Source organism: Melopsittacus undulatus, chromosome 8 (genome assembly GCF_012275295.1).
Source record: "Melopsittacus undulatus isolate bMelUnd1 chromosome 8, bMelUnd1.mat.Z, whole genome shotgun sequence".
In the NCBI taxonomy this organism is placed as follows: domain Eukaryota; kingdom Metazoa; phylum Chordata; class Aves; order Psittaciformes; family Psittaculidae; genus Melopsittacus; species Melopsittacus undulatus.
This window is the reverse complement of record NC_047534.1, coordinates 10047611-10063467: the sequence shown is the minus strand read 5'-3', so window position 1 is coordinate 10063467 and position 15857 is coordinate 10047611. Positions and strand designations below refer to the sequence as shown.

Sequence of the window (15857 nt, the reverse complement as noted above, 5' to 3'; positions counted from 1 at the left end):
AAAATATATTTATACAAAACTCCTCTCAGTATCATTTGATGCATTAAAATCTATACATTTTGTTAAATTAAGTAGCTAAACTGTTATTTCTGACATACCCCTATAAGTTTGGCTTTTAAAATAAATTCCCATTTCAAAATATGTGAACACCTCAGCTAAAGAAAGTTCTGGGAATCAGTAATCTGTTATCAACTTTATTTTTTGCTTTGCCTTACTGAGTTTTATGTTTTTCGAGAAAAAAACAGGTTTCTCCCCTTCCTTGTGTGTTACACAGGTTATAGCAACTCCAGATGGAAAAGACTTACCTGCATGCGTTTGTTGGTATGAAGATAAATATAGTGTGCATTTCCAGAGAACTAAAACCATCTATTCCCCTAAAGCACCTTAATTTTCTATTCAACCTTTTTTCCCCATACTTACCTGAAAGTAGCAGTTTCCTCTTTTAAAGGAGTGATTAAAATATTTAGGTTGAACACTTAAAAAATTCCACACTGAACAGAACAGAACAATTTTATTCAGAAACACACACAAGCAAAGTGCAGAAGTGGTAAGTTGTCTCATACATTTTTATAAGGCAAACCTATTTTTATAAGGCAAACCTATTTTTATAAAGTATATTGTCAGACCAAATTCTAGAGACAGGCATCACTAATCTAACTTCTTATACACTTTTGCTTCTATCAGCACTGGAGACAGAGCCTTTGCTAGCATTTAAATGACAGTATGTATGACCCAGTCATCCTGTCTCAATGGTAGATCTAACAAGCTGAAGTGGTCCCACTGGACAGATTGATGAAATGTATGCGAAGAGGAATTTCTAAATTAACTCTTACAGGACATTACGTGAGAAATTAGCATACAAAAGATATCACTTGTTCATACTTCGTATAACAAGGGGCTCTTCGATGCTTGTGCCAGCTGTCCTTCCTGGCTCCAGAATTCCATCTGAAAATGAAACACACATACTCTCATGCAGCTAGACATCTAAAAGTGTGTTATTTTCTATTATTATATATAAGTATATATATATATATATATATATATCATCATGGGAAACTGGCGACTTTACAAAAAAAAATGTTTCCAATGCAACTATATGAGGTAAGAGCTTTGCATTACTAAAGGTTAGATTCCAGACAACTTCCAACCTGGCTACAGTGGATGAAGTAACAGAAACACCAGAGTCCCCATGTTTTATCAGGATCCCTGGTCTGTTGGAATATTCGTTCAACTACATATAAGCAAACAACTTCTAATATGTAAAGCAAGTTGGCATTATATATGAGACTTGGTGGGTTAAGTTTATGAATGATTACCTGAATATGCAGTCTAATTAAAATATATAGACATTTAGTATTTTAAACCCACTGCCTTTAGGTCTCTGCTGACATATTCCACAAACACATGCAGAAAGGAGCTTTCAGACTATAGTTACTGAACTAAATCCCCACATGAAATTATACTGGGGTCAACAGGGGAAGGTGACCCTGAAAAGAGTAATTTCAGAACTGAGGTACAAAGGTATACTTTAGAAACAGTTCTTCTATACACTGAGTGTAAAAACCAAAATAATTTAGAAATTTCTGATACAAATAATTATTTCTAACAAAAAGACAATTCATAACAATTTTGGTATTGGAATTTCCTTTCTTCAGCCTCCCTTCTGGCAAGAGGGAAACATTACTGTCTCAATTAATTGTTAAGAAAAGGTGTTTAGTACTTCTCTCGCGCTTCTTAGATGTCAGTAATACCTCAGGCCTTGTATTTTTCAAATTTTTGGATACAAAATAGTTGATAGTACTAAGGCAACAGTACTAAATTCTCACACTAATAAGTGACAGGCCAAGCAGACTCTTTGAAGTAAAAACCTGGACCAATGATCCCTTTCATTCTGTAGCTTAGGCATTACTAACTGTAACTAATCAAAATGCAGACCAGAAAAGGAAAATTAAGATTTAGCAGTGCTCTGCCATAGAGCAATGAACTCAGAGCTTAAGCCTCTGCAGTCAAAGGGATGTGAATTATGTCCTCAGCAAAGGTTTATGCCCATATACAGAACTGACAGCTGAAGTTTAAGAACTTCCTACAGAATCTAACTAATTTAGAACACATAAAAAACAAAGAGATACACCCACTGTTTAATGTATTTTTCTGAGAATTGAGATTAAATTCTTGTTTTAAATTCCAACTGTAGTAAGACAGTCTCTAGCTGACCCACTCCAGATATGTAATACTGTAAGGGAGTACAATTTGACCAGTTTAACTTTTAGGGAAATGGTAAAGCAATCTCATGGATGACCTTTCTGATCCTGAGAACTGGAATATTAATATTTTCTGGTCTTTACCAGCAATGGCAGAGCAGTAAGCCTTGTTTGTAAAAGCATACAGGTTATGACAGATATTTTACCAGCTAAAAATCAGAATAGCACTGCTGTTTGGTTTAAATGAATTCTCTAAGAGTCCAAAAGTCGTAAAAGAATAAAGCTAAACAATTAGGGTTTTTTTTCCCCCTTCTCATTAGTATCTAACAAGTAGCTACAAGTACCACAAGGTAACAGGAATGTCACAGTCAAAAAATTACATAAACTTGGCTGTCTGCAATATTTTAAAATGTTTGTTTTACAAATAAAATACATTCACATGTATGAGAAAGTTCTACCACTGATACATCTGAAGGCCAGTCAAGAACTTCCAAGGCCAGTCGGCATACCATTAGCATACCGACAGAGAGCTGGTGTAAGCTGGTCACTTATTTGAACAAAGGCACATATAAAGGGTCTTTCTTGAGTTGGATATAGTAGGGCCTTTCTTAAATGAATACATGAGCAACAGCTATGGTCAGGCCACACAGCTTAATGCTATTTTTGAAGTACAAACATCATTCTGAAGAATTTTTCTTTTTAAGAGAGGTGTCACTGCAAAGCATTCCTTGCACAGAAGAGGAGGTACAGCGTGTTCATCTGCACGTTTATGCTGTTATAATCATAGGTACTGTAGAGAAAACCTGGTCACAGATAAAACTAGCAAAAATGACAGAACACCCACCTTTTTAATTTCTCTCAGAAGGTGGTCTGTTAAAGTTCTGCTTTGGATAACTCAGCAAAGTCATTCTTATTGGGTTATTCTGGTTACTGTCTTCTTTACCATCATGTAAGAAATGAGACAGAATTGCATACAAGAGAGGCCTGCGTCAGAGAGAAAAGACAAAATGAGTCTATGAAATAATGAGCATTAAAGATACACCCTTTCCTCACACTTCTTAGACCTAATGTTTACTTCTAGAATATGTATGGCTGTCTTTACATATGTATATATATGCATACACATATATGTAATTATGCTAAGTATAATATATAAATCAGAGACCTAAGGACCCCTGAATACCAACACACTCTTAAAAAGCTTGCCTTAAGAGACACTCTCAGCTAAACTCCACACTCCCAGCAGGTGAAGAACCGGAGCCTGCCTAGCACAGAAACACAGATCCACATTCTCACTTGTGTAGTATGAAGGATCAGACTTTGCCAGGCACAATCTGCCACTGCGCAAACTGAACCTGATTATTCCTTAGCACCTGACAGATTCTGACAGCACAAGCTACAGAGAACACTGAGCGTATTTAAAGCTGCTTCAGTACCCTAGTTCATTAATGAAGTTGTATTGAAGCACTATAAATTTGTATCTAATCTAAGACTACAATAATCTTTTTATTGCTCTACAAAGCAATCCACTGATTTGCAAAGAGTATATCTGTTTTCTGCTTCTGACTGTAGGGAAAACTGTACTGATAAGAGACTTGTATTTATGCATGCAAGTACACTATCCAGAGAAGGCTACAGAGTTAGCAGAATTAAATGTTAGTCTGGAACATGCCTGAAAATGATCCTGTTTGACATTGTGAATTTTAATCCTGCATGTTAAAGCATGCATGTGATCTAGTCACATCTGAATTGGTGAGATCACTTATATGTGATTTATAATAAAGAGAAAAATAAATGCAAATGAGAAGATACTGTACATTCCAAAATCACTCCTTACACTGATTTTCCACTTGTGCTTTCGACTATGTTCAGCTCTTGGACAAGAAACTGTCTATCCAAGGACACTTCAGGCTGGCCAGACTCTGGAAAAGTTATTAAGACTGGTAAGAAAAACATCATCAATTAACAGATTTCAAAAGAGAATGAGAACACACAACTCCCTTTTAGACTATCTAACAATATATCGTAATTCCAGGGAACTCACTTAAACATTAGTACTTCACACTCACATAATTCACATGACATATTAAAGAAGGCTTACACTATAATCAGGCAAACAACTCTCTCTAAAGAAGTACTGTTACAAATCAGATTCCATACGTTAACTACTGTACAGACTGCCTCCATTCCCTCAAGGGAGACTGAAATATATCAAATTATTAAACAGTAGTAATTACTGTATCTAAGCACAACTGTAGAACTTCAAATTTTAATACAGTTAGCAATACCTACAAAGATAAGTGCGTGCTGTACCACATAAATTACAGCTCCTCTTTCAGTATTGTAAACAGCTCTCAAATACGGGTATTTTAGCACAGCCAGTAGCAACAGTGCTTAACTGCAGTTGTGGGGAAAGAAAAAAAATCAATCCATCTTCTTCGTACTTTTGTTATTTAAGCTAAGGACACCTAACAAAGCTTCTGATACATTCTTTATGCACGAATTGCCAGGATTGCTAAAATTCAGACTCTCACCTACTTTAGGTACATTTTACTTAATTTTTTTCCTCAAATAAATTTTGTTCATTTGTAGGCTGTTGTTTTGGTTTGGGATTTTTTACCAAAATGCCAATGAGATAAGAATGTGATATACGATTCAAAAATAGTTAGCAATTTTCCGAGACAAATGCAGAGATTTCAAGAAAGGAATTTTGATTTCAGAGGCTGCTAGCAGGTTTTCTTGTTCTTGCATCAACTGCTCTTGCATCAACTACTTTGTCAAAGCATTTACCTCAAGGAAAAGGGGCACGGAGTGAGTGTTCTTGAAAATAAAAGGTATAACTTTGCTTAATGCTGTGAGGAAAACTGTGGAGAAAGTATTTTTATCTTATTTATTTTGAAGAGAACACAAGACTGCAGCTTGGTCCTGCTTATGAATTTCATAGTGTCAGTAGAATTACTCAGCCAAACAGCAGATGCCTGTTAATACAGTGATTACAACAAAAAATCAGACCCAATACCTGCAGTTAAAACATGTGCTGCATTATTATACTTGTTATATTTCAGGTATTCACGAATTAGTTCGTTGATTAAAAAGTTTTCACGAGTCAGCAGTGGACGTGGTTCATTTGGGTCATCCAGTGCCTCAAAAACTTCAGTTCTGATCCTTGCTCTTATTTGTCCAAGCGCACCTTTTCTTTCCAGTGTTTCCTTTAAAGCTATGACCATGAAAAGATCGTTAATATAAAGCCAAACGTATGCAAGCAGCATTCTTATCACCTACAATATAAACATGATTTCGGCATATTCACAGTGAAAGAAAGGTAAGATATCTGCAGCTGTGCATATGCCAGTAGGTAACAACAGTAGTGAAGTTACAGGTAACTACTGAGCCTTAAAAGAAGCCACAATTATATCTTTTTTTAGTCGTAAACATACGTTTTATCAATCTCAAAAGTGGGATGTAACTGGATCAAGATGTCTGCAACGTGAAAACCAAACCAAGATCAACGCTAAGAGCAGAGTATTTGTGTTAAGGCTCAGGGACTGTTCTTCTGCGGCTCCACAACGGGCTCTGTGAGACGACGACGAACTCCATTAGCGCCCGGAGCGACTACGCTACGCACCCGCGTGTACAATGCCAACCCGGCCGGCCGCCCACACCTTCGTTGTCCCGAGGTGCCTCCATCACAACCAGATCTCCTAACCTCGCTACCTGCTTTGAGCTGCGCCACCGACGCCATAGTTCAACGACCGTACACAGGACCCAAACGAAACTGCTCGGAGTCGACACGCTGCCACTGCGCAGGCGCGATGCTGGGAAGTGGGAGTGGGCGGGGTGGGCGTGCTTAGCCTGAAGGGCCGGTGGCCCGGAAGGGTTCTCCCCTCGTTAGGGCTGCCCGTGTGAGGGAGCGCCCCTGTGCTGCCGGGATGTCCGCTGGGCACGGTCAAGCCGGGATAAAGTAATGAGCGCCTGTGCGCTGTAGATGGAGTTACCGTTCCGTATCCTGCCTGGGCCTGCCTGCGGTTCAGTCCTGTCAGCCGGGGAGGGGGGAGCGGGCGGTGTGTTAAGGGTTGTGGTACTTTTTCCTCTCTATAATTACAAACGTCAATGTGTTTTATTTGGAGGAAAAAAGAAACCCAAAACAAAACAAAAAAACATCAAAAAGGAATAAAAAAAGACAAAAGTGAAATCTGGAGAATGAGTGAGAGTTTCTCCCTGATGTATGTTGAGGAGTTCTGCCTGATTTCTCCCTGATGTATGCAGGAGTTCTGCCTGATTTCTCCCTGATGCATCAGGAGTTTCTCCCTGATGTATGCAGAGGAGTTCTGCATCAGGTTCCTGAAAGACGAACTTTTAATTAAAAGGAGTCACCAAAGAGGAGCTTTTAATTAAAAAGACCTGCCAAAATGTAACCGAATACTAGTGTTTCGCAAGTGTGTGAGAATCCCTGGTGTGACTGGAGACATGCATGTGTGCTTCACGTTGCTGGGGTGAGTCGACGGTGTTTATTTTGTGAAAGTATGAAGTTTCCCAAAGGAAATGCAGCCAATGTGGATAAACAAATGGGATTTGTCATGGTCTGGTTGGAGCAGCCTGCTTGGGCTTGAAGGAAAATGTGAGTCTTAAGCAGTAAACCACTTATACAGCCTTGAACTGTGGGGTGGGGTTTGGTTGTTGGGATTTATTTTTATTTGGTTGGGGTTTTTTACATTTCCTCTCAAAGCAAATATTAATGTTATGAACTTCCAAGGAATCTCTAATGGGGGGCAATAAATAAAATTAATGAAAAAAGCCTTTAGAAGGAATGGTGAAGTTAATCTGTGCTTTAACACAGCACAAACTTGCAGTGAGTCAGCAGCAGTACATGCCTCTGCCATTCCCAAGTCTGCTGCCCAGTTCCCCAGTGCAGCTGGTGATGGACTGCTTACCTGACATGCAACAAGTTTTCACAGTCAAAGCATTTTTCCCTGTATCCTTCCAAAGTTCTCCATGTTGTTGTAGGTCACTGTTCTATTACACCTAATTTCTAGTTGTTGCTGTTTTCCACCCTGTATTAATTTTTCTGCTGTATCATTTCAGCTGTAAATTTATATTCTGTTGTTGTATGCAGAGTATGTGTAAAAGTAGAAGCTCTTAGAGGTCACCTTTTTTTCTGGTTTACCGTGTATTAATAGTGCTATTAAAAAGGAAAAGCTCTTCCTACAGGACTACTAAATAACACAAGTAACTGTGGGGGAGCTTGTGTTGTTTGTCAGAGTTACACATTCATATGTGATGCAGAGTAGCCAGGATAAAAAGGTATTCCTTACAGCCGAGGGGCAGTAGGGTAACACATGTGGGAGGCTGCGATGTAACTTTTACAACAGGTGTGATAGTATTGAGACATCAAAAAGCAACCCACCAAGGCATTTACTATGATTTTATGATGAATTTAAAGATGAATGCACAAACCAGGACAAATATTCTTAATAAGGATAAGGGGAGTCAGACGTCAACATTTAGCTGTTCTCTTACAGTACTATAAAGATTTGAATGCTGTATGAACTAAGGTATGGGTTAAACTGATACGAGCTTTTGCCCTTCTGACACAGAATTTGGTTTGATCTTTCTGTGATGATTCTGCTCAGCTCATCAAGGCATACAGGGCCTTGGTGGAGGCTGAGCATTGCTGCTGCTCCTCGACCTTGACACCCCGGAAACAAGAGATCCAGCCGCACAGATCGGTGTTGCTGCAGCTGAACGAATAGCATGTCCACAGCCAGCTACCAGCACAGCTCCAAAACTACAGTGAAGGCATACAGGCCAGTAAAGCAGCAACCTGTGATATTATCTTTGTATGTGATTCTTGCATTTTAGTTACACATTAGACAAACCATACCTGCCTCTCTTCTGACAGCTTTGTCTCTTCTGACAAGTTTGTCCGTTACCATAATTGCTCTGGATGCAAAAGAACATTTTAAATAGAGATTCTTTATGTAGCTCATATAATTAAAGGTTTCAGATGTTTTTCTGTAGGGTAGCATGTAACCACCCTGCTCTTTCCTGCAGGGTATGACGCCATTCTGGCATATGTGCCATACATGCTCCAGCTGGTGTTTTCTGGTGTGTCAGATAAGTCAGCTGAGCATGGATGCCGTCTGTGGGCCTAACCGATGCACTTTAAATTGGATGTGAAGAGTGCACCATGAGACAGAGCCAAACAGAGCATTAGGGGCTGTGTGGTTATTTGAACCAGTATATAGTTTGGTGCAAAGTTGGTTGTGGATGAAGCCATTTAGGTTGAGTTCATGCTAGTCAACTCGAAGTAGTTTGGGGCTTTGAAACCAGTTTAACTGCTTCACGTTGAGAAGTGTTTGAAGGTGAGTGAGGGCTTTCACTGTGTCTTTCCCCGAGGAAGGCTCTGGCTCGCAGTGCCTTTACATGATGGATGTGTGGAGTCCTTGTACCTGCTGCCCGGAGAAGGGGTCGCGGTGGTGTCTGCAGGCAGCCGCTGCCGCCGGTGCGGGTGGGAGGTGAGAGATCCGAAAGACTGCTGGAGAGAGGAGAGGCGGGGGTGCAACGAGGGGGGCAATGCTTCCGCCCCGGCGAGGCTAACGGTGGCGCGGGGTGTTCTGAGCAGAACACAGACACGTGTTAGGCTCCGGCCGAGCTCCAAGCCTCGGGACCCGTCCTCGCCCCGGGCGGGAACACGGGTAACCGCGTGTGCAAAGGCGATGCGCACCCCGCGGAACGCCGCCGGGCTGGGCTGGCGTGCAAAGCTCCGAACAGCTTCCCCCCGCCCCCGCCGAGGCGGGGCTGCGCAGCGCGGGCGGTGGCGGCGCCGGGGCTCTGCATCCCCGTGACCGCGGAGCCAATCAGGGCGCCGTGCTGGCGGTGCCGGCCCGTCTCCGCCCGGGCACGGAGAGGTGCGGAGGGGGAAGCGCAGCGCTGCCGCGGGAGCCCGCGGTCGATTCTCCGCGCCCCATGGGGATCGAGAGCTTCTGCAGTGTGGATGCCTACGAGCCCTTCTGGGTGAGCGGCTGGATGGGGTTGTGGGGTCTCGGCTTGGCGGCTGCTGCCAGTGCCGGCAGTGAGGGATGGTGGGGAGCCGGGTGGGACAGGGATGGTCGCTGGCCGCTGGCCCCGGGCAGAGCCTGAAGAGGCTGCCTCCGGCGGAGGGAGAGCCGGAGCCTCCCATGCCGGCTCTCACCGTAGGCAGAGCACGAGGGTCTGCGGCGCGCCCCGACCGTGCGCCAGCTCCTTTAGCCCCAGCGGTGCGTGCCTGATAAGCTGGCGTGAAGCGGCCTCGGGCTTACGTGTAGGAGCAGGGCCGCGGCTGGGGGCTCGCGGGTCTCCGGCTGTGTTCGGTGTTCTCGCCCCCGAGTGGCAGAGTGGGACCCGGTGTGCCTCGTGTGCGGGGTTTCCGCCAGGGAAATAAAATGCTTATATGTTAGCGAGCTCTTGCCTGGGAGACGCGGAACGAGTTCTTGAGTGACCGACGTTTAGCTGTATTTACTGCATTACTCAGGGCTGTGCGAGTAATAACGGTGACTGGCTGCTGCCATCCTACAGAAGTAGTGTGCTGTCCTGGGAAGGAGGCCAAAGATATTCTTTCTGCGGTTTAGCAGCTATATCGCGTGTTTGCATAGCGATATTTTTGCTCTTCCTTAATGTAGAGTGATGAGTGCAGCCTGTTGTGGGTGAACTGAAAACCAGCTGTGCAAAGGAAGGTGGTGTGGAAACGTTGCAGAGTGGGTCTTGCTGACCTAAGGTGTTCCTTTGCAGAAGCACACAGGTGCTAGCAGCAGTGAGGCCTCTGGGAGGGCAGGAAGGCAGTGAAAATCCTTGTGAGGAGGAAACGGGTTATATGGAAAAAGGTTTTGTGGAGGAAAGGAGGACAGAGAGCTGAAAGTTGGGGGGAAAAAAATGGGGTGAGAGCTGCTGAGGATAGTGTAGGGCTAAGAGGAGGATGTGGATATTTGTAGACTGTTCAAAGAACTCATGTATTCATTATTTACCAAAACCAGCACTGAGCTAATGAACAGCCTTACGAGTAACATAGAATTTGATGTCTCAACGCATGTTGTTTACTGTTTGTCTCAAGAGCTGTTAAGATATTACTCAGCAAATATTTTAAAAATCATTAAGACTTCAAGATATTTATCTTTTCCAGCTGTTCCAAAGTGACTCTCACCTCCTGTTACATTGCTTGTGTTCGTATGTCTTTTATGCTAATTTTTATGTTTCTCAGAGTGGGTTAAATTACAGATTGTCATCAAATGTTTCCCTTTCCTAGAATGAGACATTTTCTTTTTGAAGAGCTTTAGCGAATACATGTGTCAGAACTCAGTTTGTGGAAAAGCTTCTGGAAAAAAGTTTCCAGTTCTTGGACTTGTGGGCTTGGAACTTCATGTAGATACAAGATCTACACTTAAGCTGTTGGAAGCAACTAATTTATATAGGATTTCTGATGCCAGATTCTTTTATCGTGAAAGCACTATTCTTGTATAGCCATTTCTGCTGGGTCATAAGTACACCACACATTTTTTTTCACTAGATGCATTGGTTCCCAAGAGCATAGATGACTCTGTGATTTGTCATCCCGCTCCAAGTTACGTGCAGTCTGCCTTTTGTTTCTTACAGCTAAAGATCCTTTGGGTGTGGTTATTTGAGTTTTGGGTTCTTCTAATCCTGAAAAAGAAGAGTTGTGTATTCTAGTTTGTGTAAGGTGTCTTTGGAAAACTGTTGTTCGTTGATGAACTTGTCCTCATGAGCAGCACTCTGCATTGTTCCTAGTAGTGGGAGAGTAGTAATGCTAGTCTTGGTCCTTGTGGATGCTCTGGCTGTTTTATTTTCTGGTGTTTCCATCGTGGCTACTACTTGAAGCTGAAGTTGTAGTAGAGTTTCACTGGGCTTCTAGATAACACCTCTGTGGTACTGTGTGCTACTGTCTTCCTGTCTTGTGGACTGCACTCTTCCGCTTCTCAGAGCTGGGTGATGGCTAGATATGCGGTGGCACGTGTTGTTGTGTTCTTGTGGTGAGCTTTATGGCGGCATCAGCTGTTTTGGTTGGTGCTTGCTAGTGGAGCAGTGGGATTTCCTAGCACTGGCAAACTGCTTCAAGGAAGACATGTGTTTTCTGTTAAGGGTGGTGCTGAGTTTGAGGCAGCTCAGTTTTAAATAGTGGGGGAGACTTCGCAGGTTGAAAGGACGTAATGGACTCTTAAAGACCCTATGCTAATCTTCTTAAGCCATGCTGCCCAGGATTTTTATTCTTTGCACACCCAAGGAATGTTAATGTTAAAAGTTCTTGTCTGAGAATTAAACAGGTTGGGTTTATTTAATACTTAATCTGAAAGGTCAACAGCACAAGCATCTTGCTCTCACCTGCACACCTTCCTCCCCACATTTAACCTATCTCTGTGCCCCCTCAACATATTAACTTTACTGCAGTCAGATTTGCTTACAGAACTTAGCTGTTTCTTACTTCCTTTGAACCAGACTCCCTTTTTTGAAGGCTACTTTTTCGTCCTTGCTCTCTTGAGCATCACCGAGTATCTTAGAATGAGTATCCCATCCATAACACAAAGGTACAGCTACATAAGATAAAGTTACTATTTACTAATACCTGTTGATGACAGTAAAAGTTTTAAAAACCCCTAGTGGGTTGGCGTAACATTTGCACTACTCTAATTTCAGTGTAGTGACTTTTAAGGGCCTGTTTAAACTTGAAAACTCTTGTGACCTGACATGCTGAGATATGTTTGCCTGGGGTGTCACTAGTGCATGAGTGAAGTCTCCCTGGCTTCATTACCAGCAGGCAAAAAAAGTGAGGAGTGAGGAGCTCAGTCATTCTAGGTGAGCAGGATAAGCACCAAGCAGATGTTGAACATGCTGTACACTTTGGCCTGCTGACCTAGCTGTCTGGATATATGCATAATCACACAATGGTTTCAGTAGAGTTTAATTTTAAAATAGCGTGTTGGTGTTACTTTATTTGGAGTAAAATATTGGGGTAGTTACAGTTTTTCAGAGCTTGTAAACTATGTAGTATCATGTTTAGAGAAGTCTTATGCTTGAAGTTACAAAAGGAAGAGGATAAGAGTTTTTGTGATATTTAGAGTTTTCAAGGCTATCCCCCTTGATATGAATGAAAAGGTGAGTTTACACTCACACAAGCAGCTCCTGACGGTCCCTCCCCCAGTGCTCTGCCAGGAGTTACAGGAAGTCTTAGTTGTGTGTCCATTAGAAGATGCTGGTAAGTCAAATAGAATCTGAAATTTTGGGGTTCTTGTTTATACTTATGGGAATGTGAGGGAAATGGCGGATATGTATGTAAGCTCCTATCATGGCCTTCACAGGCAAAGTTGTGCTTTTTAAAATTTATTTTGATAGATATTAATTCTTCTTTATCTCAGTGGGAACTTAGAGACAATTCCTCCTCCCTCTCCCACCCCATTAATTTTTCTAGTTGGACTTTTGGTTGTTGAGGAAGGATTGAAAGCAAGTAATTCCATTTACTTCTAGGAGAAAATCAAGTTTTAATCTCCTATGTTTCGTTTTGAAAGCTACAGAGTCCTTTAATGATCCAGGCTGTGTTCGTCTGTGTAAGCCCAGGCCTCTTTCTTTCCTGTTGGTGCAGAAAGCATTTGTGGAGCCTCTTCTCTGTTAGTAAAGAAATTGTATCCACATACTATTCTAAGTATAGTGCTTCTTCATATGGAACCAAACTGCAGGACATAAACAGAATGGATAAGAAAAGCTGAGGCAAAGCCTCACATGCAAAATCCAGGGATCAACTTGGTGGGATTGGGCTCTGCTTCTCTTGCTGTTGTGTAGAATTGTAAGGCTTTCAGGAATGTTTTGCCTGCTTCAATAAATGTATTTTCTTGAGTGTTTGTCCCAATATATTATGATTTGTATTTTGATTGACATTGTATATAGGGGAGATCTACCGGCCTCTCTAAGCTGTTTGCAGACATGTTAGGATCTTCTAAGACTATAATGTGGCTTGATAGGGTGTTATTAAAGAGAAAATCCATTAATATTCTTTAATAAATGAGTTAAGTATAGTTAATTATAATAATGATTAGCTGACAGTTGTGAAGTGATATTGTGTGATGTAAACGTCTGCTGTGGGTATACTGCTTATGAGAACACTGGGATACTGACAGTTTTCCTGAAATAGACTTCTGAAGGAAAACCAGACTTTTATGTAAGAAGTAATTTCATGTTCTGAAGGTTCATGGCGTATGCTTTCATGTATCAGACAAGCAGTAAATTAGCATGTATCTTGGGATCCTGCAGCCTTTTGCACTGTAAAATAGTGCTTTTTCAGTGTGTTTGTGGCAGAGGTAGGGGGACACTGAGGTGCTGAGTGAGCTTGATACAAATTATGAATTTAGACTTCCTTCAGTTGTAAAAGTATGAAGTTTATGAATGTATTTGTGATCAGAATTTAAGAGTGTGCAGATCAGAAAACTACTTAAACTTGCTGCCACAGGAAGGTAATATGTGGACAGCATTTGGAACAGAGAAGGAGCAGCAGCAGAAAACAGTTAAACAGGAAAACCCTTACACAAGATTGTAATAAACATTGTAATAAACAGCTGATTGCATGATTCTCCTGGCTTGGTGATTGATGGCATTTTTAGTAATGAAAGCCAGAAGCTTATCTGTCAGCTTTCTCTTCTTTAAACCTGTAAAGCATTTCTGTTGGTCTGAATTTGCATGAAAATTAATCTTCTGTTAGAAATAAGGCTTATCGCTCTTGGTCCAGAATCGATCAGTTTAGGGAAGATACAGGAAAATTAAGCCTGATATTCTATTGTGGATGAGGATATTCTTAACAAATGAGCTGGCATTCTACAGCTGTTAGTTCAAGGTTGCTCAGTAAAGTTAAATGAGGAAATATCCCCAGCAGAACACCTGGATAACTTGTGCTGTTCTATGCAGTTATATTGCAGTTTGCATTGAGACACTGTGCTATACTGGGACTAAGTGAAGGTTAACCCGGGTTGCACTGAAGTCATTCTGGGTCACATCTCTAAAAAGCCTTCTGCCGGGTACTGACCTTTTGCTTACTTTTAATAGAGTCAGAATTCCATGCATTACTGTTTTCTCACTCTTTGCATCTGCGGTAGCTTTGGATACAGTTTATGCCAATGTAAGCTGTTATCTTAGGCCCTTTGTAAGGTTATTACCCAGGTGTATTAAAAATTCTCACAGTGATTTGAACTAGATACACAGGCTGCTGCATTATTATTCAGCAAAAGTTCTGGTTTTGGTTCAAAAAGGAGATGAGAGCGGGAATCTTTTTCATGTGTTCTTGTAAGAGTCATTTCAATGAAAAATTATACAGGTGGGTAAAACCTATCCTTTTGATTCTTAAACTGAATGGTAAATATTTTATTGTCATGTGGCCAAATGTGTCATGGTACTTGCAGGGTCTGGAAATACTGTGTCTGTAGAAAAAGGCTAAACATTTTACTTTTGTGAATGTTGATGTAATCTGTAATATGTTTCCCTGACACAAATAGCCATAATTCGGTGGCTTTTGGGCTCTTAGATTACAAAGATCAGCTCTTGTAAATTCCACAGCTGCAGGTGGAATTTACCCTTCTCTGATAACTTGTCAGCATCAGTTTCTTATTTTAAGCTAAAGCAAAACAAAAGCAAAAGGTTGGTTTTGGTTTTTGTTTTCTTTTTCCTTCTTGTCATTTTACATGCAGTTCCAGCTGATGCCATGCTGTCTATAACCAGGGATTTCATCTCTCTGTGAACATTAGAAAACAGTGATGTTTGGGTTTTGAGCAAGGAGGTGCAGAGACCTGATTTAAGCTCAGGAACAGGTATTGGAAGGTAGAGTTTTTTTCTTGGCTGCCATAACTAGTCAAATCTGCATTTTGTAAGTCATTACTGTTGAGAATTTCATCTTGCTAAAACCATTTCTAATAGAAGACATTATAAGAAATAAAGGGTGTTTACCTGTCACAGGAAACACTGAGATTTCCTCCACAGTCCTTACAGAAATGATATAAAAATTTTAGGACCCCTGTTTATTATGTGATTGATTTACTTATTTATCAATGCTCCCTCTCTTGCTGTAACAATGTTGTCTTGTGACAATGTTGTTTTTTCTGTGGGTGAATGTGAAGTCAGAGATCTGAATCCAATTCTTGCATGCTAATGTGATAATTACCATTAGTATTTCTCATTTTGCCTTCGTGCCAGTAGAAGAACAAAACCTCACAAACTTACTTATCTAATTGGGCTCCTATTTGCCTTAATAAATATCTGATAACTTTCTGGAGATCTGAGCACCCATCCTCAGATGTGAACGTGAAGGAAAGTCCTGAAGTCTCTTACCAAATCAGCAGTCTGACATGCTTCATTTCTTCCACTGCTTGTGGTAAATGGTAGAGTTCTGTGCAGGAGCATAATTTTGCCATTTCTCCTTGCAGAAGTAGTTTTTAGAGTCTGTGGGTGCCTGGGAATAAGATCAAATATTTGGTTGTGTGGCTTTTACTTTTTGCACAGTACACCCTTAGATTATACAACAAACTGGCAAACCATTAATTTGATGTAGTTAGTACAGGTCTTCAAAGGAATTGGTAGTGTATTGAAAGCTTTATTTAAATGCAGCATGGCCTCACGTTGTGCGCATCACAGCAA

At 41.3% G+C, this 15857-nt stretch overlaps 2 protein-coding genes across 2 annotated transcripts in view; one reads left to right on the top strand and one right to left on the bottom strand.

Moving 5' to 3' along the window:
- Positions 1-492: 492 nt before the first annotated feature.
- CEP20 (centrosomal protein 20) lies at positions 493-6060 on the bottom strand. The gene is made up of 5 exons (XM_005143393.3): positions 5916-6060; positions 5221-5418; positions 4039-4123; positions 3046-3185; positions 493-945 (listed from the first exon to the last, which is right to left on the bottom strand). Exons 1-4 carry the CDS (start codon positions 5941-5943, stop codon positions 3050-3052), a joined length of 447 nt encoding a protein of 148 aa, XP_005143450.3. The 5' UTR covers positions 5944-6060; the 3' UTR covers positions 493-945; positions 3046-3049.
- Positions 6061-9095: 3035 nt separating this feature from the next.
- Positions 9096-15857, top strand: part of LOC101874331 (multidrug resistance-associated protein 1) — a 54948-nt gene continuing 48186 nt past the window's right edge. Inside the window, exon 1 of the mRNA XM_031043993.2 lies at positions 9096-9215. Coding sequence (XP_030899853.1) covers positions 9168-9215 — 48 coding nt within the window. The 5' untranslated portion in view covers positions 9096-9167. The remainder of the gene's footprint in view (positions 9216-15857) is intronic.

Coding starts and splice junctions, on each gene's coding strand:
- CEP20 (XM_005143393.3), bottom strand. CDS start 5,943: ATGGCGTCGGTGGCGCAGCTCAAAGCAG. Junction 5,419..5,915: donor GGTGGCGCAGCTCAAAGCAG/GTAGCGAGGTTA, acceptor TCATGGTCATAG/CTTTAAAGGAAACACTGGAA. Junction 4,124..5,220: donor AGCACATGTTTTAACTGCAG/GTATTGGGTCTG, acceptor TAACTTTTCCAG/AGTCTGGCCAGCCTGAAGTG.